The following is a 27938-nucleotide window of genomic DNA, read 5'->3' on the forward strand; positions in this document are numbered from 1 at the left end:
CAACACTTATTTGGTGGAGCCCGTTTCACTAATTTTTTCTAATGGAATCGGAAGAGGAATAACTGATAATACAATTTAGCCCATAACTGAAATGTTTATTTTGTACCTAATTAAGAAATCAGAAATACAATTTATCCCTATCACAATTGACAACGTAAATTTTAGGCTATCTTTATCTCCGCAATACTCTTTCACGGTCAAAAAGTGGATCTCACTTCTACATCATCAATTTATAAATTATTTAATATTTATCTATATCCATGCAAAACTCTCTCACTTTCAAAAGTGATCGCACTTACATTTATGTTATAAATATAATAATAAAGTAATAATTAAATAACGAATAAAAAGTAAAGAAAGAAAGAAATACAGGTCAATTGCAAACTTTAAATCATAGCAAACTTGCAAGCCACCTAAGTAAAAAAAAAAAAAAAAATCTTTTACATCATTTTGAAAGTCATTCACTTGATAGGATAATGATAGTCTCAATACAAAAAATATTTTATTTTTAATTAAATTATAAAATGTTTTCCAAGAATATTTGGAAACATTAACATAATCTATACTATATAAAAAAAAGTGTTTTCTAAAATGTATTGTATTACCATTTTTAATTAAACGTTCAGATTTTTTTGAATGCAATTAAACGTTCAGATATTTGTATATATATAAAGTAAAGCATAAAAATATCTGAAAATAATATTGGGGGACAAGAAGGTAATTTGGATAGCGGCAAACTAGGGCTGTAACGTTCAATTTGACGGGATCTTGCTGACACGTCAACACTTGGTGCATGCCAATGCGCGTCTTGCTTCACTTTCACGGCTTCCCAGCCACGTCAACCCCTCTCTTTTTGGGCCCCACCCTCTCCTCTTCACCAAAAACCCTAAATTCGCGACCGATGCGACCCAAATTCACTTCAAACTCACAAAAGACGCCCAGTTTCCCATAGGAAAAATAATTAACAATTAAAAAAAAAGGGGAAATAAAAAGTCCAGATTTTCAGACCAACCGACGCCTGTTGCTCCTCCACGTGTACAGATCCTCGAATCAGAGCCGTTCATGCCAGATACCTCGGTCAGCACCTCAGACAGCAAACAAACCCACGTCATCCATAGGATCAGCAGTCCCTACGCGATCAACGGCCTAGAATCTGCCCGTAATTCCCCCGGTCAGATCTCATCGCCTTTAAGAGGCGATGCCCTCCCCCTCTCATTCCTCGCTCAATCCTGGAAACCCTTACCTTTATAATATACATTCCTCCGTTTCTCTTTCCCTGTTTTTGTTGTCTGTAAAGATCTGTGGCCGTCGACGTCTTCCGGCGGTTAGGGGAAACCTTTTCTTGAAATCCGGCGAGCGCGTGTAGTACACGTCCCACCAATACATGTGTTCTACGCCACCTAAAAACGATCGATTTCCCCTCCGAACCACAAGAATTCAGCGTCGACGCTGCAATTCATGGCGTCTGCCGTCTTAGCTAGCCGGAATGAATCGAGTTGGGCCCAATCCGGTGATGCCGGTGGTGGATTCATGGGGAAAACCCCTTATTCTCATCCTCATCTGAACCCTAGTTCTAACCCCAAGAAAAAACAGAAACACTTCCATCAAGCGGCGAACGGCCGACCTAACGACGATTCGCCGGTCGTCACGCAGACCGCCTCAGATGATGCGTATTCGTTCAATCAACGGCCTATCGAATCGAATGGCCTCAATTTCGGAGGTTATTTGACCTACAACATCACGTCGTACACGAAAAGCGAGCTCAACGAGCTTCGGAAACGGCTGGTATCGGAGCTTGAACAGATCCGTAACCTGAAGGATCGAATCGAGTCGGGTCACTTCAGCACCACCGTTAATAACCCTAGATCTCACGGGAAATCGAAGAAATTATCGTCAAATAAGCGGCCGGTGTCCTTTGGATCCAATAAAGATCCGAAAAAGTTTTGTAATGGTGTTGATAATGTTAGGAATGTTGGTGTTGTTAGCGGAGGAGGGATCAAAGGAATCGGTCTGGAGAATATGATGAAGGATTGTAGGCAGATTTTGTCGAAGCTGATGAAGCATAAAAATGGTTGGATTTTCAATACGCCCGTAGATGCGGCCTCCCTGGGTCTTCATGATTATCACCAGATTGTTAAGAGGCCCATGGATTTGGGCACGGTAAAATCCAATTTTGCCAAGAATCTGTATCATACTCCAGCTGAATTTGCTTCTGACGTGAGGCTGACTTTTAATAATGCCTTGTTGTATAACCCCAAAACGGATCAAGTTCATGGATGGGCTGATCAGCTTCTGGCTAGATTTGAAGATTTGTTTAGGCCTATCCAAGAAAAACTCATTAGAATTGAGAGCGAGCGAAGAGATTTGTTGTCTGCTGATGAGTTGCACTCTTGGAATCACATCCCAACTCCTGAGAGGCCCAAGAAGCCGAAGCCTAGTCCAATTCCTCAAGTTTCTAAGAAACATGAAAGGTTGCAGAATCACTCCAGTGCTTCTACACCATCGGCTCCGCCTCCACCTCCCAATCCTCCTCCACGCCAGCAATCCCCTGTCCCGACTCCTTCTCCAATGAGAGCGCCTCCAGTGAAGCCACAGGCGGTGCCATCTCGGGGGCCCATGGTGAAACAACCGAAGCCTAGGGCCAAGGATCCAAATAAGAGAGAAATGAGTATCGAGGAAAAGCATAAACTTGGACTTGGATTGCAGAGTTTGCCTCAAGAGAAGATGCCCCAACTGGTGCAGATTATAAGGAAGAGGAACGAGCATTTGGCACAAGATGGTGATGAAATTGAGCTGGACATTGAGGCTTTGGACACTGAGACTCTTTGGGAGCTTGATCGATTCGTGACCAATTGGAAGAAGATGGTGAGCAAAACCAAGAGACAAGCTTTAATAAGTAATTTAACAGCGCCAACTGCTGCTGCAGCTGCAGCTGCTACGACATCCAACGCCGAGGAGGATGATGGGGTAATGCATAATAATTCTTGCTTATTTGTGCATAATAGTCATGCTTGCTTGTTTGAATGCCTTATGCATTTTGGGAGTTTGAAAGCCCTTTGCCTTCTCTGAGAGTGGAACTGCAATTGCTCATTGTGTATATCTTTTTGGTTGATTTACAGGCTGCTCTAAGCGAGAAAATGGATATGGATTCCCCCAAGAAGCCTAAAAAGGGTGAAGCTGGGGATGAGGATGTTGACATTGATGATGATATGCCTGCTACCAGTTTTCCTCCTATTGAAATTGAGAAGGACGAAGGTGGTGGTCGAGATCCTGATAATAATGGCAGTAGTAGCTCTAGCAGTTCAAGTAGTTCAAGCAGTGATTCGTCTTCTTCAAGTGGTATATATCCATTAAGAGAGTTCTAAGTTCTAGTAACATTGTTTTCACAAGTGGAATTGTGAGGGAATGTTAAAAGCTTAATACTATTAACTCTTGCAGGCTCTGATTCGGGGAGTTCTTCCGGGAGTGACTCAGATGCGGATGATGCACAATCTTGATTCTACCATGCCCAAGTTGAAGAGGCTCGAGAATCATCAGCTCGAGCTGTGGCACTCACCTTTTGTCGGTCTTTGTTACCTATGCTATTGTTTGTAATGAGGTACATATGAGTGCAATTAAACTCTTTGCACTTCTCCATTTGCATTTATGGAGATGGAATGACCTGAAATGCTCCTTATTAAACAATTTCAGGTGTAGTGCCCAGCTTGTGGAGGAAAGAAGATAGATGCATACTATGTATTGGCATTTGAGGTTGCTTTTAGTTATGGCTCTTTAATGATTAATGATAGGGAAAATGAGAGAGATGTAGATGGTTGAGACTTCAGATACCCTCTGTACAGTTGTAATACATGTTGATCATTGTCTTCTGCAATTCCCATTCTTTCATACCTTCCTTTGTCCAGTGTTAGTGTTTGGAATTTGTTTTATATTCTGGCATCTTCACAGTTGTGCTTTAGCTTAAGATTGCCAGACATGATTTTGTGTATGCTAGATTCTAACTTAGCATTTGAACAAAACTCTTTTCTCCTTCCATTTTGCAACCTCTAAGCCCTAAGCTCTTGTTGGCAACTTCACAAATGTTTGTATGTTCTGTAATGGTTTACACTCTTAATTATGCTAGCAAGTAGACAATATTGTGGACGAACCTGGGTTAAGTTGGTCAGACTATAAGCTATGTGTATTCTAGGTGGTTTCCTTTTTTGGTGATCGACATTAAGATCGAGTTTATCTAATGCACACCCTCGAATAGTGGTGACAGGTTTCCTCTTTCAATCAAGAAAAAAAAAAAACAACACATCCCTGCCTGTATACCACCTTCATAGGGAATTGGGATGGAAATGGATGGATATGGTTTGGTTAGACATGAATGCTTTGTAACCTTGACTGGCTGCCTGCAATGCCTGTCTTGTCTGTCAACCATTTTATTTGTTGCTATATATGTGAGTGAAATCTCTGTAAATAAATGTTAGATAATCCAGACATTTTAGTCCACAAAACCTGTTTCTATAACACCCATGTCTGTGTGTTTCTCTGTCACTTCATTTAAGTAATTCAATGTGTTTGGTACCTTTCAAGCAGGAAAAGCAGAAGTAAATAAATTCCAGAAACAGAGTTTTGTGTGTTTTAAAATATCTTTGGTGTTGTATACTTGTATATACAGCAATTAGGGAGATATTTTATTATTATCATATCATATAAAAAGTGTGTTGTGTTATTGCTGGAGAAGTGAGGAAATTATATTCTTTTCTTGATAGTGACTCAGAACCATGACTTTAACATATACTTGACTTGACTCAGTAGTGTTATAGGAAGCTTCCAAAAATCCATTCTTCTCCTCCTGCCCAGCTTAAATATGAAGGTGGAGACTTTTCTGCCAAAAAGTTGAAGGTGGTTTTGGAGAAAAAATGTCAGAAAGGTATCATTGCCACGTAGATCTTAATCTAATATTACAAATTCAATCTCAAAGTTCGAGTTAAAGCATGTTTTTAGAGAGCAAAATATACTAGTTGATGGTCTTGTCGAGATGGCCTGAGTTAGTAAACTCTAACTGTAAGAGACACTTTTAAATTCGTTCCATACCCAGACTAATTTTCATTTGCACGGGTGGGGGCCGGTCCAATTAAGAACTCTTTTACATTCGTTCCATATCCAGACTAATTCTGACTTCTCTTAAGAAATGAAAGTGCATGGCCATATTAATTTTTTCATACGAGAAAATGGTTCGAATTCCTGACCTCTCTTAAGGAATGAGAATGCACGGTCACCCACAACAACCAAGCTGGTTAGCCTTGGGTTTCGTTGCCTCGCAAATGAGAGAAATCTCATCAACCAAATATTCAAAGCCAATATGTGTGTGGCTGAAAATTGAATGACTCCCCTCCAAATACGTAGTAGGCCAATAAAGCCACAAGTGGTGTTTGTATAAACAATCAAATCATACAAGCAATGAAGGAGGAGAAATCTTTCATTTAATGCCACATGTAAGAAGAGTGTATTACGTCCCATTTCCACACCCACCCCATCCATAACCAATGCATCAAATTGGCTCAAAAGCATCTTAAAACAATCTCAGTCTAAAGGAGAATATAAAGTTTGAACGCAACTCAAATTACAAATTATTAAACCATTAATGAAGGAGTGTAATTCATGAGATTCAGATGGTACATGTTTTTAAAAAGCAAAACAAAGTTGCAGATTGCCTTACCTTGCCAAGAAGCCCAACATGTCATTGCAACACGGCCGAGGACTCTGAGTTGTTATACCATGAACCAGAGACCACCTTGCAAGGTGAACCCTGACCCTAAACGACGTATAAATTGTGTATTTTTAGTATTAGAATTGTGGACTTCTAGAATATAAATTGTATATATAACAGCTTTTTAGTATTAAAATTATGAACTTCTAGAATATAAATTGTGTATATAACAGCTGTAGAAGGGAATTTGTGAATACAATACAGGGTCACTAAATCCTGATCCGTTAATAATCAATTACATATATGTTAACATTGTGCGTTTGTAGTATACAAATTGTAAACTTTTAAAAGTTAATTTGTGAACATTTAATAGGTAAATTATGAACATTTGGACTTAGTCCACATGAAAACCATTATGGACATATGTAGGATACAACAATTAATCTAGTTGATCTGCACAAAGTATTATCAAAATCCTCTCCACCCAAAAACATTCAATTAATCAAAGCAAACATGGAATGAATTTCTCAAAAAGCTCATTTTTTTAAAGCCTTTTCAAGATACAAAGTGGATCTTGCCTGTCTCTCCTACCAACATTTTGGCAAAAAATTGGAGTCTACTTGAACTGAGGATGATACAAAGTTACAGACAACAAAAACATAGACACAGCAAGGAAAATGGAGGCCATGAGATTAAATTCACAAAGTACATATGATACAATTGATGTCAAGATTATCTGCTGGTGATGGGTTTAAAGAATTAAAAAAAAAAAAAAAAAACAGAGAAAAATCTATCTATACAGTATGTTAAAACACAGTAAAAAGTTAAAAAAGGACTGTCCAGCACCAATATCAAAACTGGGTACCTTCTTTTAGTCTTTCTACAAAAAAAAAATGGTAACTTCTAAAGTTCTAATCATCATCTGCAAGAAGGCGGTTTTTGTTCGAAGCAACTTTCTCAAAGAGCTAACGAGTGCGATTATCCTGTTGTTTTTGTCTCAGTAGAGGCGCAGGTAGCCCGGTCTCCCGGATCTCTCTGTACCTCCCGTGCCTCTTCTAACAAAAGATCTCCGGTTGAGGGACCAACTTCTTCTCATGGCCTGTCGTCTTCTCCAGGCCATTAGTTGGTTACACAGAGTTGGAAAAAGGAAGCAAAGGAGAACAAACAGTAACATAAAAACACAGAGAACCATGACATTGCGGAATCCATCCTTCAGGGCCGGTTCTGTTTGGTTAGTCCACGGAACTCCCCCCACATTCATCCCAAACACTGTTAGAGAACCGAGAGAGAGAGAGAGAGAGATAAAGAGGGCGAGAAATTAATGTCAGATGTTCTCAGTATATGTGAAGATTAAACGAAAAGGTTCGTGTAAAGAATGTCACCTCCAGTTATTATCGATAGAGGAAGAAATATGATGGATAAGAAGGAAAGGTAGTAAAGTTTCTTGTTTATTTGCTCGGCTTGCCAGGTATCAAGACCAGTCTGGACCGCGTTAACACGATTGGCTATAAACCTGACATTCTCCTTCAGTCTCCTCAGTCGACCAATTAACTCTTCCAGGGAGACGATGTCTTCACTGGCAAACCAATCTTTTGAAGAACACTTCTCCTTAACTCTTGGATATACTTGCTCTCCATATGAAATTACCTGCAATATTGTTCTGAATGACTACGATATCGCTAGATTCTACGTACTATATCATCTCATAAATTTCATCAATCCTATCGTATTTAGCGATGAGAACAGGTTATTGCTGACAAGCAAGCAACATAAGCATGCCTATAGCCCTGTTGGTAAAAAATTGGCCTATAGGCCAATTTTGGCTTTTTTGATCACTATTAATTGTTTGATTTAGTTAAAATATCAATATAAGTGTTTGGTTAATTAGCTTTTTGCAACTCCAAAATGCTAAAATTCAAAAAGCTACTCCAGCAACTTTTTCAATTAGCTTTTTTAGAAAAGAAATTATACCAAACAGCTATCAGCTAACAGCTAATTTACCAAACACTTTTCTACAACAGCTAATGTTATCAACTAGTTATACCCTCTAATTAACACAATCAGCTAACAGCCATTTACCAAACAGGGCCATATATGTTCATATTTCTCTTATAATTTCTGCATTTGAACTTTCTAATGCTAAAGAAAAGGAGAGAGAGAGAGAGAACATTCAAATGCTTGACAATTGACCAGAATAATAGTCTATAGCAACACAAAGTAGACTACAAGACATGGCAGGAAATATACCTGTAGAAGGCGTTGCAAATCGAGATGCATTTTGGGAAATCTTTGGTCATCTAACATTAGTTTCTTTATGGCAAACCCACCTGACCAGAAACCAAGAAACAGAAAACCCAACAATCAATTGTGGAAAGAAATACGCATAAAGAGCAAAAAAGAAAGGATTTTGGCCATTCGGAAGCCATGTTTAGGCGTCAAAACAGTACAATTCCAGTTCAGATGCAAACATACCTCTATCTAATTCCAATTCCACTGAATCCAACTCTATCTCGAGGTTTGTCACGATGTCTTGGAGCTGATCCACATGTGTGTCGATAATGTGAACAAGAAGATTCGACACTGATTTGGGTACGGGATTATCTGCTTCCTCGGAGTGATTCATTGTCAGTAGAAACTCAAGAACGTGCTCCCTAATCACAATCCCGCCTCTTTCCTTATGTTCTGAGCTATGATTACTGGGACTTTCCACAACCGGAACCTCTGAGAGAAGCGACTGGTTAATGGGAGAGAATCCCAATCTTGGAACACGCCCCAACGAGATCGTTATTACTGAATGTTCAGTAACTCTCGCTGCAATCCTAAACGTAAATTTACTCGAAGCAGGTCCAGGTGAATTCACCCTGAAGACGAGAGACCCATCCACATTCCCACAAAAGGGTCCATTGCTAACAAGCGAAAGAATGTCCTGGAGCTTCAATGGAGGACAGAGCACATCAATAAGGTTTTGTGCAGATTGTGAAAGCTTCTGATTAAACTTGGGAAGCTCAACATGGTACCAACAAAACTCCCTCCCTGCACCCTCTGAGATATCCCATTCCTTGTTATAATAGTTCCCATCTCCATCAAAAATATATGATTTTAGCCTCACCTCTCTAAAACTACGCATTCTCAATCGAGTTCGCCTAACCTGTGTATGGGATAATGGCACTGTCTCCATTTCCTCTCCTATTGCCTCTCCCTCCCCCTCCCTATTCTCCCCTTCATTACTAACCTCCATATTTACCAAAGCTATCATCAATCAACTCATACAACAACAAAATCAATCTTGTTTTATTCAACTCTGCTAAGAACTATTCAAATAGACATAGCTTTGTTTCTCATATACACCACAAGAACAATACTTTCACCCAAATGCTACAATGAATAGTCAAACAAAAACCAAATGGCAAAAGAATTCAAACACAGAAACCAGCCCAGATTCAAATTTCAACTTGTTAATTCATAAGAAAAATATCAACACATACCCAATGTTGAATCACGGTCGCCTGCAAATCATCACCTTTTATTGCACATATACGTTGGGAAAATGAAACCCCAAAACCAAAACCCATTGAAGCTTCTCAATGGAACAGCAGCATCCCTGAAGGTGCCGCGGATTCGAACCACGAAACCCACCAAATGCGTTTCAAGAACAACCAAATAGTCAAATGGAAACGGGTTCTGTGAATTGACGAATTCAGGAAAGGGAAAGAAAGAGAAAAAAAGAATTCCCAGAAAAATACGGAGTAATGTTTTGTGGGTTGTGAAACACAATTGACAAACGACAGGTCTAAAATAGAAATAGAAATCCAATAAATTTACAGATTTCAACAGGCTGAGAAGCTTCTTTGAAGCTTCCCCAACCACTATCCCCTCCAAAACATTTTTCTTTTTTTGGTGGGATTATTGAATGTCTGAATATATATGTTATTATACTCCATTACGGCACCACGCACATTTTTATAAAATATATTTTTTTCTCTTTTTTCAAAGAAAAAAAACAAGTCTCCACCGTCGAACAAAGCGCATTTGGATCCATGTCTTGTATTCACGTTATTACTTAATTTGGTTTGGATCGCATCCATCACGTCAGACTTCAGATTTATTTATTTATTGTTTTTAAAAAATTTCATTTCTTTAAAAAATTATATTTAAAGTCTATCATATTCTTTCTTTAATGGGTTGTCAAAAATTCGTACCTCAACCATGTCCACCATGTTTGCCAGGTTCTTTCTCAAGAAATGAATGTGGGCTGCATTGAAAGACTGGAAAATATGATCCTTCCCTGTCAAACCATTGATAGAAATCAGTTTATTGGCTTTAGCTTCACACTTCATGTAATCATGTGCTCTTAGTATTGTTTTCAGGCAGACGATGACGACGTATGGCCCGCGGACTAGCTCAATTGGTTCGATCGAGTCTTGCTCCAATAACAGTGTGAATGTTCGAATCTCACTGAAATCTAGAGATTATTGGGAATCTTCTAGTCGATCAGAGTACAGGTAGGGGTAGGAACCGGTGTAATGTAGCGGATGTGACGGAAAGGTATGTTTAATTAACAAAGTTCAGAAGTACTGAAACTTGTATCTGGGACATGAAAGTGATGGTTCAGAGTAAGCACTCAATTATTTCAAATTCTTATTCAAGAATAATCATATGTAACTTGATGCTTTAGGCAACACAGATAGTGACTGAACACTTAGCAATATTGGATATGTACGGTTTTCTTCTTTGAGAAATGAGGGATGAAGTTTGGGACTATTTAGCTAAAAGGTGTGCCTTTTTATTAGAAATGGAAATGGTAAAAGAACCCATATTTTTACAATCATATAGTAACGTATGGTTCAGTTAGTTTTTGTGAGCAGGACACACAGATTATGCAGTCATAGTATGAAAGTTTCACTCTCTTCTTGTAGGGTGGCTCCTCCTAGGTAGGACCAGCCGACCAGGCAATGAACTTGTGAAAGTTTCATTCTCTTCTTGTAGGGTGGCTCCTCCTAGGTAGGACCAGCCGACCAGGCAATGAACTTGTGAAAGTTTCACTCTCTTCTTGTAGGGTGGCTCCTCCTAAGTAGGACCAACCGACCAGGCAATAAACTTTCCACCTAATAATTATGACCTTCATGTGCGGATGGATGACTCTTTCTGGGTAGGACTAAACACTAGTCCTCTTATTTAATTCGTCATTAAATTATTGTCATATATCCCCACAATTATATTGGGCCGGAGTATGAGAACCCCTGGAGCGAGGAGTTTTGTCTTTTGGTAAGCAAGAAATGTATGAATTATACTCTGTAATACACAATTGTCTTCATCAGTACATGACTATGCTACCTAGGCTAATATAATAATACTAATAACAAAAAAGAAAACAGCTAAATAAGATGACTCCCTCAAATACATCTTCCTAAACAAAGAGTAACAAGACTCCTTCAACCATGACTTATTCATAGTATTTGCCTATTGAAATCTCTTATCTCACCTTCTCTCATACAATCATGATTCCATCCATCAAACATATCGAGGAAGTTTAAGTTGCTCATCTCCTATTCACTGCAAGCCACTCATTATACTCGTCCATCCGAATTATGAATGAGCTTGAACTTGGAGAACCACCTCCACCATATGCCTTCACATGTTTGAAGAGAAATGAAAATCCGTTGTCAGTGTTACAGCAGTAAAAAAGGTGATAAGAGAGCACAGCCATTTTTTCAGAGTCACTTCTCTTGCATCTTGTGGTGATTCCCTCTCAATGAGGTGTTTTAGGGTGGGGGTGGCAAAGTCTCGAGAGGCGAACAAATGACTAAACATGATGTAAACTGCATACCTTAGCAACTTCAGAAGTATCAGTAGTGCTATCAGTACTCCTCAAGCACATTTTAAGATTATTCCTTTGCATGTAGATGACAGCTCCAATTGGCCTGCGACACAATTCAAGATATTGGCAAACTATTAGTGTTTTTGCCAATGGCAAAGAGAACAATTAGTACTAGAACATCGGGGAAAAAGGAAATGCAACATTGAACACCGAAGATAATTTGAATATGCCCACCTCAGTCCAGCTGCTGCACTCTTCCTACTCAGTTCCTTCCCAATTTCATCGCTTAGATCCGAGTTTCCATCAGCTCTCACTCCCTAAAACCATACACAAGATCCAATTTAAGCGTCTAGGGTTAGCATCTGAGCATATCCAACATTTTAATTTCCCGTTCAATGGGATGAAAAATCTTCCTCTTCTCCATTACCAAACATGAGCCATAAAGTCCCCTGCCCAATTGAAGTTTGACAACCTTGTCCAGCAACTTATTTGCAGCATTCTGTCTACTGGATATATAAGACTTGCCTTTGGCAATTAAATCCCCAACTTTCATCTCCATTAGCTGTTTGTAATGAAAATGAAAATATCATCATTTGCTCAACAAAGGGAAATGAGAGGCAATTGTCCAATTCAAAGCTAAAATGAAGCATAGGAAATATGAAACTTCTATTTGAAGTATCTATATTGCAGTCAAAATCAACCATGAACCTGTTCATACATGAGTGGATTAGTGATGCAATTCAATCTTGGACGCCATTCACTGAGCCCTAAATTGAATGCTCTAATATCAGGCAAGCTCCACTTACGAAGGTCTCCATCTTCAATGTATTTCAACACCATATCCATTTGATCTTGGACTTCAGAGTTTAGCAAGCACATAGTGTCCCCCTTCTATAAGCAGGGAAATTCAATGAATGTAAGCATGTTCTTAATGAGATTGTGCAAAATTAAGCATTTCTTGTGAAATTGGGGGAAAAGAAAAGCACCTCACTGGCATCAGTAGAGCCAATCAATGAAAGTTTAGAAGAGAAATACTCATATGCAGCACGAGAGCTACTCTTCTCGAGATTGACCTGAAATCTGAGACTCTCATCACATTCCTCCATCGAAGGGACACTGGAAACCACCGATTTTCGGTGATCAAACGCTAACACCCTAGTTTCATCAATAATTTACCAGTAAGCCACCATAGACTTCCAAATACCTTAATAAATAACAGGCCTTTATACAGTGAGAAACAGAGAGGAGAGTTCATTTACTCGCATGAAGTTCGCCTCCTAAGCTCCAAAGCCAGCCCTTTGGGCCCAATAAAATCGAGAAAGTAGCATTTCTCGACGCCTTCAACACACAAATCTTCAACTCTATCACAAACACAAAATACAGACTACTCTAATTAAAAAAGGAACAACCTTCATTTCACTAATGAGGAAAAGACATGATATACTTAGCATAAATTACACGAGTTAAATCAATAAAACATTTTTCAAAAAGTTTAGAACTTTGCCTGAAATTCACAATTTGTGTTTGATATTTAAAGGTAAATGTAGAACGAAAAATCACCTGAAAGGTTCGACGGAAGAGAACGGCAAGACGAGGTGAGGCAGATTGAGACGATCGTGATAGAGGTGAGCGAAAAGCGCAGCGAAAGCACCGGAGAATGAAGGGTAGTTATAAAGAATGATATTCGGAGTTTTGGCTTCCGACGCTTTCGCTAAGGCTTCCAGAGCCGCGTCTGATCGGAAACTTCGAGATAACAGCGAGACAAAGCCGACCGGCAGGCTTCGACCGGCGACGGATGCAGCCATTAACGCCGACTAGAGCTGCTCGTGTAAGGGAGCAGTAAAAGCGCGGCACCTATTTTTAATCTATTTACCAAAATGACCCACGTTAACCTTAGTTATTGAACACGTGTCACGTGACACCATATACGTTCATCAATATTTATAGAGTTCCTAGATTATGGGTAATTATCAATTTGATCATTGACTATCATTTTTACCTAATTAAATATTCAATTATGTAATTTTTATTTAATTTAGTCTTCTGTTAATTTAATTGTTAATTTAACTGTTTATTGACTGTCAAAAGTGAGGATAAAGTTATAATTTTATAAGCTTTCTCCTTCATCCTCATTTAGCAGCACCAAATCATGCAACAATAAGCTTCGGTCGGCTTCCAAACCTGTCAGTTTCAAAGCTGTGGTTGTGTCTCGAAGAGCCTAAGGATTTGATTTCCAACGATTTTTTAACTATCAAAAGCCGATCGGAGCATATTGTTGCATGGTTTGGCGTTGCTAAATGGGGATGAAGGATAAAGCTTGTAAAATTATACTCAGTAATTTTATCCCCATTTTTGACAGTCAATAAATAGTCAAATAACATTAACAGAGGACTAAATTGGAGAAAAATTGAATAGTCGATGACTTAATTGGATAAGAATTGTAGTTGATAACCAAATTGGTAATTACGTCATAGTTGAGGGACCATTTTGATTATTAACTCACATTTATATTCCAATCGAATCAAATATTGACAGCTGTCAGTTGCAAAGCAGAAAGCAACGCCGAGGAACACTGGATTATTACGTCCTGTTGCCCGCGCCATATTTAATTCCTCGGACGAATGGAATCTTGAGATATTTTCTTCTCTCTCCTCTTGAGCTTCACTTGTACTCCGTATTTCTCAACGACTGTTTACGTACATACATTCTTTGCTTCTCATCTCGCCTGGACTCGCGACCCGCTTTAGCTCTCGAGCGGGTACGCCAATGTCCGATGAGAAGCAGATTTTCACATGCCATGATGGCTTGTGTTTTACGCGTGTATCGTTATCTGTATCAATAACTGTGTACGTATGTCTGTATGTACGCACACAGTTTTGTTTCTTGCTTCTGAATCTTCTGGAAATCCGTTAGCATGCATTTTTCGTTTTATGTTTTTATCATTTCGATCGTTATCTGGGGGAAGTGTATGAGTTTTGATCTGACTATCTGAGCATTTTTTTTGTTCGTTTTTAACTTTTTGATTTTTTAGGTTATATGAGCTTCGATTTGTCAAACTATGGTGAAAGTTCACTTTTTCTTTTTTATTTTGGAGAGGTTTCTGATGTGTGTGTATCCAGTCCTACTACTCAGGATTCATATGTGTTTTTGGTTTGAAAAAGTTTGATTCTTTTAAGGATATTGATTGCCGTGTGGTTGGATAGTTGTAAATTCTAACTCTTTTAGGTTTACGGTATGCTTATATCCTTTTGATTTTTTCTAGTTCTCGAGGCTGCAAGAGTTGTGGATTGTTCTGCTGCTGCATGGTCCAGCAGCACAAACGAATAAAGAATCTTAGTGCCTTAATTTCCGTGCCTGTAGAATAAAAATGAGATTGTTTATAGTGTTTTGCTGAGAGTTGAATGGTTTAGACAATTCTGTCCATAATAAGGATGCCAATGACATAACAATGGAGATAGACTTATCTAGTGAGATTCTTTTAGGTTAATGTACTACATAAGGAATTTCTCATATTTGTTTGAAAAAAAAAACATTTTTTATTGCGCATTCCTAGTTTCATATGAAATGATAAACTCCATTAATATTTTTTAAAGGTTGGTTGAATTTAACTGTTTTCCTTTTTGTTTTCAAGACCTTTCTGACAATGCTGATCACCAAAGATACGCATATTAGTAAAAAACAAGGAAATTTTCTTTTATAAAGTGAGGGTCTTTTTACTTGTTCTTCTGGTGATCAACATCTCAAATGTCATAATCAAATCTGTGATTATGTGCCTTAGCACAAACTAATTGGTGATCATGAATCTCAAAATTGAGTATAGTTTCTGCAGCCTCTATTATTTTTTCATTATAGATACTGCAGTATTAGGTATGAGTTGAGCAGTATTAGAATTCAAGGGATATAGTCAGTTTCCTTAGAGAAGGATTGTCTAAGAGCCTATATCAGATTGAGTTCAGGAATTTTCTCCCTGAATTTGATGTGTTTTGGTCATCCTTTATTTGACTTTTGATCACTTTGGTTGTCGGTATTTTCTGCTGAACAGACTCTTAATGTGAAATGATGATCGAGAGCTGGCTCTCAATGGATATGATGATTGATGAATGTTAGTATTTCTCACACCTTTTATGATGGTATGGATGGATTTACTTGTCTATTAAGTCTTGGTAAGGTTTGTGGATGGATTAAAAATTCACCAAGACCAAGAGTAGTTTGGGTTTTGATAGATGAGTTATAACAATGGTTCTTTTGAATTATCCTTGATATTTAGATATTCTAATTAAATCTGTTTAATGACTTTCAACCATGTTTTCCTTTTTATTACTTTTTAAAGAATTTGAAAGGTAGTGGTCAAGTCTTGTGTCTTATGAAGGATTTTCTTTGAAAGGATACATAAGATAAGTTGTTTGTTCCATTGTTAGTATTTTTTGGGTTCAAGACAATATGATTATTGCCTCCTGTTAAATGCTTGGTAATTCAACTTCATTTTGGAGCTGCTTACTCAAGCCTTTAAGATATTTATCTCTCATGTAATTTATTTTAAAGTCTGTAGTGGATCTCCAATCTGATTAGGGTCTAAATGTGCAAATAATAACTAATATTAAAGAAACCTGTAACTCGATGTATATAAATGTTCAGCAAGGTTGTAATCAAACCTTGAATTTAACCTCAGTGATGGAGAGGGGATGCAATGATTGGAATGGAAAGGGAGAATGTTGGAGTATAAGTTTCAAAAAAGAATACAAAATGTCAAATGAATAGAGAGAGAAAAGGCAAGAGGAAATGAGGAATTACATATCTACGCAAGGTCGCAAGCCCTTGTAAAGTATTCCCATTTTGCTTACCTGAATTGTCTGTCCAGCCAATTTATCCTCTGCCATATTAGTTCTCTAAAACAGTGAACTGCATTGTATTGTAGCTCAGTCATCAGGATGGAATCTTTTGGCAAGGTACTAGGAGGGGCCACTGTGGAGATGATTTACAAAGAGGATGAGTCCCATGAGTTTGGAGTTGACTTGAATACATGATGAAAGCCCAACATGATAGCCTTAAGTTTGGCATATTGTTAGTACTCTCTTCAATGGGGGGATGTGGCTGCATCCATGTCTTCATTACAATCTGGAATAATTCCTCTAATACATCCAAGATTACCATTTGAAGCCCCACCATGTAGTTTTTAAACCAATATTATGATTGTCAGGTTTCAAGCAATTTTTAACATATGGAGGGGTCTAGTGTAACCTTCAAGAACATCAAAGATGTGTGGCCATTAGAACTTTTAAGGTGCAAGGATGGGAAACACAAATGAACTATATCAACAATCCAGCATCATTTAATTTGGTAAATATTCCTATTCCATGAGAGTTTCTTTTATCCACATATTTAATAGCATTCCTATATTTCCAAATATTGCAACCAATAATTCAAGGTAATATCTGGAAAACCTTAAAAAATAGTATTAGTAGATTTACCTGGCAATTTAAACATTAGTTGACTGGAGGATATATCAAGGATCTTGCACTCTATTGATTATCATTTTAATTTTCATCCCATAACATTCTTGTGCATTAAAATGCTTGATCTTCTTTCTTTATAAATTGGACTTTAGATTACTTGGTCTTCTTTATTTGTTCTTCTTATTATTATTGTTTTTATTAGGTAGGTTATTGCATTGCATAGAAACAATGAAGCTCATGTTCTATATCATGCTGCAGTAGTGCCATATCGTGGAATGTAATTGCTGACACTTTGCAAGGCATATAGGTCTTTTAACTTTTAACTTTTTTTTTTCTTTTCTAGGTTGACTCTAGGAAATATTTTTTTTTTCATTGAAATACTTCCATAGATTCTTGTTAGTCATATGACTGCATTTACATATTTTTAGTTTTGGACTGTTTCTCTCCCTTAGTTGGTGAGCTTGCAGTAATATATCTTACTAGATTCTTATGAACTAACTGTCTTAGTCCTATGATTGCACTGATGTGCTTTAGTTGTGGACAATCTCTCTCCTTGGCTCCTTGCTAAATTGATGTGATCGCTACAAGCCTGCAATAGATCTTGCAGAGTGTCCTTGTCTGCAATTCATTAGTCCTTAATTTACTGATACTGTTCCTCCTGATAGTATACAGGTCTACAGAAATATCTGTGATAATACTGACTTTTTTAATATAAAATTTTCCTGCAGTGCTGCTTTGACAAGATGGGAAAGGACACAACAAACTTATTGTGGTAAGAAATTTGATACTGTGGTCAGTTACTCTGACCAATTGGTACCTTAATATCAATCAAGCTAGCATATGTAGTATAATATCAGTATTCAACTAAATAGTCTGAACATGGATCATCTGCTAAATCATCCCTTGAAACATCACTGTTTTTTTTTTTTTTTTACATAACTTATAAGCATGCATTGTTGGTCAATTCAAAACAATCTTAAAGCTGCTTCATGTACTAGCGAAGCTGAATCTGATGGCTATCATACTTGGCTAACTTTAGTCTTTTATCCGAGTTAGAAGCATAATTCCCAAAAGCATCACCTTGCTGTGCATCTTGTTGATGCAGACTGATAACTGCCACAGTGCTGGCTAGTGCAATTGTAGCCTGTTACAGTATCAATGCTCAATTATGATTTTTGCATAAAAATTTGTACATATATCTGATTTGATTTATTTATTTAGGTTTTTTTTTTTTTTTTTTTTTTTTTTTTGGGTGGTTTGGGGTATGGAGCTTGAACTTGAAGTTTTCTTGGTCAGTTATAAGAGTAATTACCCGAGCTTCATTGGATTTGCTGGTGCTTCATTGATGTTTGTTTGTGGCTGGCTTAGCTGAAGATTTATTGGTACTAAGTCATATCCATTGCTGACTGTGTTTCTAGCCTGAGCACTTCCATTTGCTTCATTGATTCTCCCTGGTCCATAAACCTGGAATGATATTCTCTGCTTAGATTGTTCTGTTTGCCAAAGTTAAATTGAAAATATAGTTTGTATTCTTATAGACAATTCTGTCCAGCGATTACCTTGTTCTGCAATTCTGTATTCTCTTGATGAATGAGATTTAGGTTCTTACAGAGTTCCATGTTTTCTTGATGAACAAGACTTCCCTGCATAGCACAAGAGTCTTATATTCAGCAAAAGCATAAGTACAATGTAGAATGGATCATTCTGGTATCTATCCAACAACACCTTTCGGTTTAGTTCCTTGATCTCATCAGTCAAAATTTGCTCCTACAAGAAATAAGGATTCATTTAGGATTGTTCATAAATGGTTGAAATTAGATATCTGCAAACAGTAACTTGTGCCAAGTAGACAAGTACTTTACCTTTCTCGTTCGAATACCTTTCAGGCTCACTTCAAGTTGATTCTCCAGATTTGTCAGATCTTTGATGCTTAGCCCAGAAAGTTCTTTTCCCAAAAGCTGCCTGCATTTATGTGAAACAAAGAACTGGTATGCTTCTTGGTCTTTTGCTTTTGCTTCTGCTTCATTTAGCTTTCACCTTATCTTGATCTTTTTAGACAAAACTATCTTATGCATTTTCTAAAAACTGCCCTTAACATTGCATGGAAGCAACACATTCCTGTAAAATTTGGGATATCTTTTCTGATATTTGTTCAGAATTCGAAGTGTTTTATCTGTTACTCTTATATCTTCAGATTATGCTTCCTCAAAACTGAACTGCTGCATCAATCTTAGACGGCTCAAATAGACGGTAGGATGAACTTTAGGAAAATGAACGTGGGTTTTGTTAAGTATTTATCAGCTAAGAAGTCAAATAAGGAACTACAGAGATTTAGATTATCTGAATAAATGAGACTCTTACTCAAATATGTGGACTTAACTGATTTTCTAATGTCTAAAAAGGCTTATTATGTTCATGCTTTAAAAAGTAAAGTAAAATAGATGGAAGTTTATTACAACTTAGAACTCTAATTTCTTACTAAGCCAAAATTAGGTGTATTTTAGAGGTTCTAACTTACGTTAAGGTTTATTTATTTTTTTATGCATATGACATCCTGTATCCTCACCATTATGACTAACTTAGGCTCAACTTAGGTTGTGCCTAGAGTTTGACTGTTACTTGGGGAAGACCTGACTCATAGTTTTTCTTAAAAACAGAGTTGACCCTCTAACCTTGTAGTTGCATAATATCGCTGTTTTTCATACAAACAGATGAAAATACCAGTAGTCCTGTTCACTAGTAGAAAATTAGTCTATTTTTTTTTCTTTCCTTTTGGAAAAAAAAAAGAAGAAAAGAAATTAGAGGTCTACTTTCCAAATTAAGAAAGAACCCATTTTCTAGTTTTTAACTTAACAAAGACAGTTTTTTTTTAAAAAAAAAAAATACAAAAAAGGATGTTTTCCAATTTCTTTGATAAAAAGGCAACAATTTTCCCATTTAATAGAAAACACACTTTGAGGACCACCAATGGCTGTATTACAATCACCACACTACCACATGCTATCACTCATCCCCATCAGTCACCTCCATGACTTCTACTCACCACCTTTGTCCACTAAGCATTGCCCATCGCCACCATGCCACTACCCCTTGCCCTCATTTACCCACTGCAACTAGCAATCCTCTGCCATCTATCTCTAATCCATTTGAGTTGCTACTCATAGCACCACAGCCATTTTTGTTGGTATTTTTATATGAATAAAATTATCTGAGTTGAATGTGTTAATGCATTGTAACCAACACTACTTGTTTTCTAATTTCCAAGGAAAATGAAAACTAGAAATTGGAAAAGAAAAGAAAAAGTTATTAAACTAGCATGATGCCATATCATTAAATTTGAACAAACGTTTAATAAAGATGGTTGCAGAAAACAATTAGTGAATTGTTTTCTAAACTCTTACAAAATTGTGATGTGTTTGCCTTGGTTTGTTTTCCTCTAGTAAGTCTTTTTATACATGTATAATGGTTCTGTCATCTGTGGGTGCAATATTGATGCATACTAAAGTTGAGTGTGCATACAATGAACATACCTGTGGCTTTCTTGCAAGTACTGCAGTTGTTGCCTCAAGTTTGCCGCTTCCCTTTGCCAAAACTATCAAACAAAGAAGTACAATGTTTATGTTTCACCTAATCAAGTTGTAAGCACTAGATTAGCACAACTAAAGGTAATGAAAATATTTATTCAGAAAAGATGAATACTAATAAATGCTCGTTAGTCGTCCTAGGGGTATCATCTATTTTTAGTTGAAAATAGGCAAGATGAACCCTATTGTTTGTGCTGGTTAACTCATGTTTAAAGCCTATTTTACATATAATTTTTTCCCATAGGACTCAATATTCATGATAGATTGCAAAGATTTGGATCTCAAAAAGTAAATGCAAGTTGTGATATATAAGCCTCAAGCTTAGGACTAGTCAATATATTCATTCATATGCATGTATGTGTGTTACATACATACATAAATGTATATATACGGAAAATTCAACTAAGTCACTACAAACTTCACACCTAAATAAAAACATAAGGAAATATCTATTTCAATAAGTTCTTGACAAGAAATCCCCCCCTACAACTCTTAGGTCTTTGATTTAGCTAACAACCTAATGTGGATTTCCCCAACTGCATTAGTGGCAATCCTTTAGTGTAGGAACCCTCAGCCTACAATTGTGTGGTACCTTCATTTCTAATAGGAGTGTTATTTGGGTGTGAGAGATTTTCCGAAAAGGGGGAAAAGACCCTAGTATGTTGGGTGTAATGGGCTTGAGCAGAATGAAATGGGCTATGCATATAATATTAGTCGATAGATTATATATTTTGGTGAATTTTCAATTAATTGAGAAAATTGAAATTTCAAATAGAATTAACTCATAAACGAGATTTTTAAAAATTTAAAATCTATCACTGAATCGGAATTAATTTGGTTAATTGACCAATTAACCTAATTAATTTCCAATTTGGTTGGCTAGCCGAGCTAAAGCTAAACAAATGAACACCTCTAGCTTTAAGGTAATAATGCACCTGGGCATAATAACCTCTCCAAGATGTTGTGGTTTCTCTAGCCAATGAGAGAGAATGTTATACACATTTAGCCGGAGAAATCCTCATGTGATTCCACTCGAGGGACCAAATGTGGGTAAAAATTTTCTTAAGTGGTTTGATCATTGAGGCATTGAAAGGAAGGGAAACCAGAAGTGGAATACAGGGCTAATTTGGGTCTTGAAGGGATGGTAGTTCAATGACATTGTTGGAATATGGGTCATACATCAACTTGGTAAGAACTGAGAAGGCTGTGGTTGAGAGCTTCAATTGTGTCCTTTTAACCCTAACTGGTTTCATAGAGGCAATTGGAGGTCCATTTATTGGTCACTTTGCTATTTCTAGGACCTCCATGGAGGGGCTAACCGGCTAAATGATATACCATGAATTGTGTAATGGCCTAATTTTTCTATTTAAATCTGTTGCAGGTGAGGATGTTACTCTTCTCATTATTTACTTGAATTGGGAGACAAAAAGAATATTACAATGGTCTAATTGCTAAACCTTTGTGAAACTTCGCCTTCGACTAACCTTTTTCACACGGGTATACCCTATGCTTCGGTGCCTGTAAGTAGACTTCTATTCAACCAAGCATCTTCCACAGGCTTGTGATCTAATGTACCCCTCACATCATTGCAATCATCCGCCCTAGTCCACCCATGTTTCCTCCATTATGCAAGCTAATGGCAAGTTCAACAGCTGTCCTCAGAGAAACGAACTATCCTTCAATGGAATTGCATTGAATGTTCAACAACTGTCCTCTGAGAAACGAACTATCCTTTAATGGAATTACGTTGAAAGTTTAACGACTGTCCTCAGAGAAACGAACTATCCTTTAATGGAATTGCATTGAAGTATTGAACAATTCTTTGCATGACCGACCTTTCATCTTGCATTGCAGTCAAGTCTTTTGGACCTTCCGTTCATTCTTCTGCAAATGCAAAGAAGATATGGCATTAGATGTTAGCTTTTCCTAGTTCAAAGAGATTTCATTTACCTCGGGCATGTTTTCTCATGACCACCTCTTTCCTTCACTGCCATCCATTGAATTAAGTTTGACGGGATACGCTTAAGCAGAGAGGGGTGCTCATATTCAGCATTACTAATTTCCGTAACTTTGGAAAATAGGGCAATTAGACTCTACAGCCCCAAGCAAGGATCTAGAACTATCTTTGAAGATGCCCTGCCATCTTTATTTCTGATAAACTAGTGGTTATCTATGGGGTTGTTGAAGGTACCTATTCTCAAGAATTATCTGAGACCCAAAGCAAACTTCACCAAACTCCTGGTCTAAATGTACCATTATGAACTTAATTCTCCCAAAACTTTTTGTTTTGTTTTTAATTCTCGTATTCTGTCTTTTGTTACTGACTACTATGCAGGTATGATTCTAGCGGTTGATTTGATTGGCTTGCAGTCCTCATCAAAGCAAAACGGACATCAGGTATCATTCGTATGCACTTTCCTTCTGCTTCTTTCTGTCTCCATTTATGTCGTTCAGAACTCAGAAGCACCAACGCAATGCAATTGTTGGAGTATTAGATAAGCTAAACAACCAAACTTTAGTTGAAGCAATGCTGAAAAAACAGCCATCACAAAACCAACTTCTGTCTTGGAATGATTTAGGTGATCCATTTTTCTCCAAACAATCCTTGAAATAATTGTCTGCCAGAGAACAGCTCAAGTGTTGTGGTTTTAGCAAATGCCTAAGTTTTAAGTTTTAAAGGAGAGGGGAGAGGATCTATGACTATCTACTCTTGATCAGCCATGCAGGAAGAGATAAAGACACAATCTGAATGTGAAATTTGTACTTCAATAACAATTTTATTTATTTATTTATTTTAACAATGGAATTTGGGTCTTGGTAAATTTGTTTTGAATATTCTGGTGTATTGGCTTTGTGAACTCATAATAGATGTACTATTTTTTGGCCTATAATAAGAACTAAATTATGATGATTGTGCCTAACCAACCATTCATTATCTCTGTCTCTTTGTTAAAAATATACACGTGTCAGACTTAAATAATCAGTCTGCCCAAGGAGCACATCTATAATCTATGTTAATCCCCAAAGTGGGGATTATTTCTTCAATAATTTTAATTTTGATATAATCTAATTAAGGGAGCAATTCGTTCAAACATTGAAATCTAAATTGTAATAGGACTTCCAAATACTTGGTAATTGACTAATTGTAATGGATTTAAGTGGTAATAAATAATAATTAGAATCAAAATAATTAATTAAAAATAAATAATATTATAGAATACATAGATATACACAGATATATGTGTGTTTATATATTAAAGTTTCATATTGATATTGAATGCATGGATAATGATTTTTTTTCGTCCTATTCTTTATTCTATTGTTCAAAAGTATCCAAGGGAAGGGTAATGAGTTGTATGATTATTAAAAGATTTGAATCTAAAAATGAAATAGTAAAAATAGGCTAACAAACATGGTAACGGATGTCAAATTCGATAATAGGGTACAGAAGTCACCAACCAAACGTAACCTAAGTAATGACCCTTAGATACAAAACACAATAGAATGAGCAATTGCAGGGCGTAAAGTGATTGAATTTAATAGAATTGGCAATCGTGAGTGCAAAATGATTAATGTTTATAGAGTTGTCAATTGAAGGGTGTAAAGTGATTGTATTTTATCAAGTAAACAAAGTATAAAAGTCAAGATATTTATTAAGAGTATTAATTGGGTATGTTGGCAATGCCACCTTAGGTGACCTTGCACAGCTTACAAAGGAATCATTAGTACGCCACTAAAGAATCATTAGTATGCCACTAAAGAGGAACCAATTTAAGAGGGAAACGTAGGATCTTAGCATATCGTCATACCTCATACTATAATTGACTTGAAAACAACGTTCCTTATCTCTAATAGTAATTGCATTGATAGCAACATCAACCACTTAAAGAATAACTAATGCATCTATACCGCCCAGATAATATCTATAAATAACTCTCTACCTAACTAAAAACTAACTATTTATTTAGAGTTCACAAGTTTGATTCTTATTAACACTTATAAAATTAAAAAAAGTATCTAGTGGGAGCAGGTAGCCTATTGACTTTCTTAATTTGAGCCAATAAGCTATGTGCAACTTATACTGATTTACCGGCATCTTAGTGGCCTTTTGACGACTAGGCTCACAAAATGTGGTTTACTCCGTGCATACCAATGACTACAAGTTTTCTTCGTGATTCAAAAATAAAAAGAAAAAGAGCCTTGAAAGGGATAGCCGTGTGGGTGAATCATGATTCTCGTATTATAATGTCATGAGTTTGATTTAATCTTACCTACATCCTTTCGGTTGAGTCAGTGTGCGATTTACCTTTCCTGTATAGTCTATGAACTATTACATAGAGATGATGTTTATCATATCTTGGCTACACTCTTATTAGGTAGTAGTAGTCTCCTCGTCACCAAATAATAATAATTATTATTATTATTATAATAACAACAACAATTAGTGGAGTTTGGATTAATGATCATCTAATCTAAACTTCTGTACTCATACAAGCAACAATCTACATACATCGTCTCTCTACAACTTTGGCATTTTACCATGAACTTGGGTATTTTAGCTTCTTCAATATATGTTCAACATCAAAGGAACTGTGGACAGTCCATTTTTCTTTTAATTTCACCATTCACCATATAAAAGTAATGACTTTCCCCAATAAAAAGAAACCAAAATACATTTCATCTGGACCACGCACAACCATATCATCTTCCTTTTCTATGGATTTTCAATGGTCATGCGGGTTGTTCTTTGATTTACGGGAAACTCTATAACAACTATATATCCAAATGTGAGCTTTCACTGAAATCTGTCTTGTAACCCTAACCGACAAATGATTATAAGAAGATAAATCAACATAAGTTGTTCATAGATCGGCTCAAACCGAGAAGTAAGTGTGCTCTACCATGCATGTTATTCCTTCTCTTTTTTTTTTTTTTCTTTTTTTTTCTTTTTTTTTTGGATCTTATAAAGCCAAGACTATTTATGCACTTTAATTTATTGTTTAAAAAAACTGGAATTAAAATTAAATTAATTTAATTTATTTGGTTATAACCCGTTGGAAAAACATTTATAAGCTAGAAAAAACTTTCAGGCAGTGTACGGCTCCAAACAATACGTGATGGTCCTTTGACATGGATTAGCTCTACTACCAAATTAAAATATGTATTTCATCTCAACTAAAAGTGCTGATAGTTGGATTATATATATATATATATATATATATATATATATATATATATATATATATGCTCAACACCTAGCTGATTATGACTTACAACATACCTTAACCTCGGACATAGGATTCAGAAGCTGATGATGCTCTTCCTTCATTTTGTTGTACCTTTCAATCACGGATTTCATGCTGACGACAATATAAAAACCACCATTATAATTGTACCATATACTCTAAAAATAATAAAAATATGTACTTCTTAACCAATAATATTGTGTACCACAGGTGTTTGAATGTACTAGAGATCGAGATATAGTACCCAGGTTCGAATCTGAATTGGGTTCGTTGAATGGGCTGGGGATGTGGGGCCAACGCCCCTACACCTATTACATGAGTAATTTTGTAGATGTATTGCTAAGACTATTGGTATGAACATGTTTAGTAACATAGTTAGCTTATCAGCCAATTTTGACTTATTTGACTACTATTAATTGTTTGATTTGGTAAAATAATCAATATGAGTGTTTGATTAATTAGTTTTTTGTAACAACTTATTGCTCCAAAATGCTAAAATTAAAAAAGCTGCTCAAAGTAGTTTTTTCAATCAATTTTTTGAGAAAGTCATTTTGCATGCATGTAATCCGCTATAAGCAAACAGCTAATTTACCAAACACTTTTCTACAATCAGCTAATACTATCAAGTAGTCAAACACACTAACCCAATCAACTAACAACTATCAACTAATAACTATTTACCAAACACCCCTATATCTCGTTCTTTTTTTATTTTTTGTCTTTGATCTTGATTTCTTGCTCTAGTTTTTCTTCAGCAAATAATGCCCAAGCTACTTAAAGTGGCAAGGAAACATACGCACATGCAAACGTGCATGCGTATAATTAAATACACACACAGACATATATGTATGTGCGTGAGTGTATATTTTATATACGTACAAATGTATATTATTATTTGATAAAAGAACACAGCAATATGCACTCAGCTCTTCAATTGTCTGTGTGTGTATGTATGTATGCATTCATTACTAGCAAAGATGGGATACATCATCGTGCTATGTCAAATACATGCATGCATGCATTCTCTTGATACAAATTAAAAGCTATACATAAATGAGTAGTGTTGGATCTTCTGATGAATTATTGGCACAACTTCAGTGAACTTTAGTGTATTGATCTTCTTCCCTTCCCAGTTATATTTATCAGTCATATGAAACCTTTACAAAAAAAAAAAAAAAAAAAAAAAAAAAAAAAAAAAAAAACTTGCAGGAATTAAATGCATGTTATTAACACACACTCAAATCTAATCTTTTGTGTGTCAGAGAGAGGAAGAGAGAAAATTTGCAGACTTTTACATGTACACCTGAACTCATCATTTTCAAAATAATAATAATATTATTATTATTAATTTTGGGGTTTTCAAGTAGAAAAAAAAATGAATATAGTAAAAAGGTGAGCTTTTTCTTTAAAGTTTTAAAGATAATCCCTTTTTATTTAAAAAAAAAAAATATTGCAGCAACCCAGCTAAGTTGACTTTGGTAACTACAAGATTTCAAGTTTGACTCCAAACTCAGTAAGGATCACAAGATGAACAGTATACACTCCTGAATAGTGCTTAAATAAAAATAAAGAGATTATGCATACAGATCAGATTTAATTTACTTATTAGAACTAAAAAAAAAAAATGAATAAAAAGAAGAAGAAAGATATATATAAAAGTCAAACCTGGTGCTTGCAAAATCATAGAGTTTTCCGGTGCTGGAAAAGATGATCAATCCAACTTCAGCATCGCAAAGGATTGATAGCTCCTTGGCTTTCTTCAGCAACCCATTTCTCCTCTTAGAGAAGGTGACTTGCCTGCTTGTCGAATTGTCGATCCTCCGAATCACAATCTTTCCTCTCCCCATACAATTTTCACCTAGGGTTTTTAGCTGCAGCTATCTTCCTTCAGATCGACCAAACCCAAAAACACATAAAATAGTTTGTGTTAAAGCCAAAAACCCAGAAATTTTGCAGTTAAAAGAAGAGGAAAAGGGACAAGAAAATGAAGAGAGATTGATGAGTCAGTGATGAGCTTACTAATTTGGGCTTTAATTTGATGGAAGTGTAGAGAGAGAGGGACAGAGATGTTTGTTTAGGGAAGAACTGTTCTTGGCTATAGCCTATAGATGGAAACCTTAACAAAAGGAGTTCTCATCAACC

General features: G+C 36.4%; 4 protein-coding genes and 2 long non-coding RNA genes across 16 annotated transcripts; 3 read left to right on the forward strand and 3 right to left on the reverse strand.

Moving 5' to 3' along the window:
- The first annotated feature begins 1203 nt into the window (after nt 1–1203).
- On the forward strand, nt 1204–4032 carry LOC109161463 (transcription factor GTE7-like). Of its 3 annotated transcripts, XR_002050915.1 has the most exons (4): nt 1205–2967; nt 3120–3339; nt 3439–3598; nt 3691–4032. XR_002050915.1 is itself a non-coding variant. In XM_019309875.1 (3 exons), exons 1-3 carry the CDS (start codon nt 1459–1461, stop codon nt 3495–3497), a joined length of 1686 nt encoding a protein of 561 aa, XP_019165420.1. In that variant the 5' UTR covers nt 1204–1458; the 3' UTR covers nt 3498–4032. The 3 variants fall into 3 exon arrangements, 2 of the variants coding, with proteins under 2 accessions (XP_019165420.1, XP_019165419.1); XM_019309875.1 differs by having other exon boundaries at nt 1204–2865; nt 3439–4032; XM_019309874.1 differs by having other exon boundaries at nt 3439–4032.
- A 2143-nt stretch (nt 4033–6175) lies between these two features.
- Nucleotides 6176–6455, forward strand: LOC109161437. Its single transcript, XR_002050913.1, has 2 exons — nt 6176–6262; nt 6311–6455. It is a non-coding gene; the product is annotated as an uncharacterized LOC109161437 (long non-coding RNA).
- On the reverse strand, nt 6408–9584 carry LOC109161429. Its single transcript, XM_019309829.1, has 4 exons — nt 8168–9584; nt 7943–8022; nt 7078–7342; nt 6408–6964 (listed from the first exon to the last, which is right to left on the reverse strand). Exons 1-4 carry the CDS (start codon nt 8949–8951, stop codon nt 6693–6695), a joined length of 1401 nt encoding a protein of 466 aa, XP_019165374.1. The 5' UTR covers nt 8952–9584; the 3' UTR covers nt 6408–6692.
- Nucleotides 9585–10972: 1388 nt separating this feature from the next.
- On the reverse strand, nt 10973–13410 carry LOC109161432. Its single transcript, XM_019309832.1, has 8 exons — nt 13074–13410; nt 12773–12874; nt 12500–12668; nt 12222–12404; nt 11941–12075; nt 11748–11830; nt 11523–11616; nt 10973–11324 (listed from the first exon to the last, which is right to left on the reverse strand). The coding sequence occupies exons 1-8, from the start codon at nt 13316–13318 to the stop codon at nt 11235–11237; spliced, it is 1101 nt and encodes a 366-aa protein (XP_019165377.1). The 5' UTR covers nt 13319–13410; the 3' UTR covers nt 10973–11234.
- A 750-nt stretch (nt 13411–14160) lies between these two features.
- Nucleotides 14161–23393, forward strand: LOC109161436. Of its 8 annotated transcripts, none has more exons than XR_002050906.1 (4): nt 14161–16850; nt 17695–17738; nt 18853–18954; nt 19161–19835. It is a non-coding gene; the product is annotated as an uncharacterized LOC109161436 (long non-coding RNA). The 8 variants fall into 8 exon arrangements; XR_002050911.1 differs by lacking the exon at nt 17695–17738 and having other exon boundaries at nt 14161–16574; nt 16711–16850; XR_002050909.1 differs by lacking the exon at nt 17695–17738 and having other exon boundaries at nt 14161–16335; nt 16429–16850.
- On the reverse strand, nt 17784–27924 carry LOC109161435 (MADS-box transcription factor 23-like). 2 transcript variants are annotated; one of them, XM_019309835.1, is made up of 9 exons: nt 27816–27924; nt 27462–27681; nt 25832–25910; nt 20497–20558; nt 18829–18928; nt 18692–18733; nt 18526–18609; nt 18279–18430; nt 17784–18110 (listed from the first exon to the last, which is right to left on the reverse strand). In XM_019309835.1, exons 2-9 carry the CDS (start codon nt 27641–27643, stop codon nt 18095–18097), a joined length of 717 nt encoding a protein of 238 aa, XP_019165380.1. In that variant the 5' UTR covers nt 27644–27681; nt 27816–27924; the 3' UTR covers nt 17784–18094. The 2 variants fall into 2 exon arrangements, with proteins under 2 accessions (XP_019165380.1, XP_019165379.1); XM_019309834.1 differs by having other exon boundaries at nt 27462–27924.
- Between the last annotated feature and the right edge of the window lie 14 nt (nt 27925–27938).

The sequence above is a fragment of the Ipomoea nil genome, unplaced genomic scaffold (genome assembly GCF_001879475.1).
Source record: "Ipomoea nil cultivar Tokyo-kokei standard unplaced genomic scaffold, Asagao_1.1 scaffold2922, whole genome shotgun sequence".
Lineage (NCBI taxonomy): Eukaryota > Viridiplantae > Streptophyta > Magnoliopsida > Solanales > Convolvulaceae > Ipomoea > Ipomoea nil.

Excerpts from the sequence above, each read along its gene's own strand:
- LOC109161463 (XM_019309874.1), top strand. The coding sequence starts at position 1,459 with ATGGCGTCTGCCGTCTTAGCTAGCCGGAATGAATCGAGTTGGGCCCAA. Across the intron at positions 2,968-3,119 it reads ACGCCGAGGAGGATGATGGG|GCTGCTCTAAGCGAGAAAAT; the intron begins GTAATGCATAAT and ends GTTGATTTACAG. Across the intron at positions 3,340-3,438 it reads TGATTCGTCTTCTTCAAGTG|GCTCTGATTCGGGGAGTTCT; the intron begins GTATATATCCAT and ends TAACTCTTGCAG.
- LOC109161435 (XM_019309835.1), bottom strand. The coding sequence starts at position 27,643 with ATGGGGAGAGGAAAGATTGTGATTCGGAGGATCGACAATTCGACAAGC. Across the intron at positions 18,929-20,496 it reads TACTTGCAAGAAAGCCACAG|GCAGCTTTTGGGAAAAGAAC; the intron begins GTATGTTCATTG and ends ACATAAATGCAG. Across the intron at positions 18,431-18,525 it reads ATACAGAATTGCAGAACAAG|GTTTATGGACCAGGGAGAAT; the intron begins GTAATCGCTGGA and ends ATATCATTCCAG.
- LOC109161429 (XM_019309829.1), bottom strand. The coding sequence starts at position 8,951 with ATGATAGCTTTGGTAAATATGGAGGTTAGTAATGAAGGGGAGAATAGG. Across the intron at positions 8,023-8,167 it reads GGAATTGGAATTAGATAGAG|GTGGGTTTGCCATAAAGAAA; the intron begins GTATGTTTGCAT and ends GTTTCTGGTCAG. Across the intron at positions 7,343-7,942 it reads ATTTGCAACGCCTTCTACAG|GTAATTTCATATGGAGAGCA; the intron begins GTATATTTCCTG and ends ACAATATTGCAG.
- LOC109161432 (XM_019309832.1), bottom strand. The coding sequence starts at position 13,318 with ATGGCTGCATCCGTCGCCGGTCGAAGCCTGCCGGTCGGCTTTGTCTCG. Across the intron at positions 12,669-12,772 it reads AGGAGGCGAACTTCATGCGA|GGTGTTAGCGTTTGATCACC; the intron begins GTAAATGAACTC and ends TGATGAAACTAG. Across the intron at positions 11,831-11,940 it reads GACTTTATGGCTCATGTTTG|GGAGTGAGAGCTGATGGAAA; the intron begins GTAATGGAGAAG and ends GTATGGTTTTAG.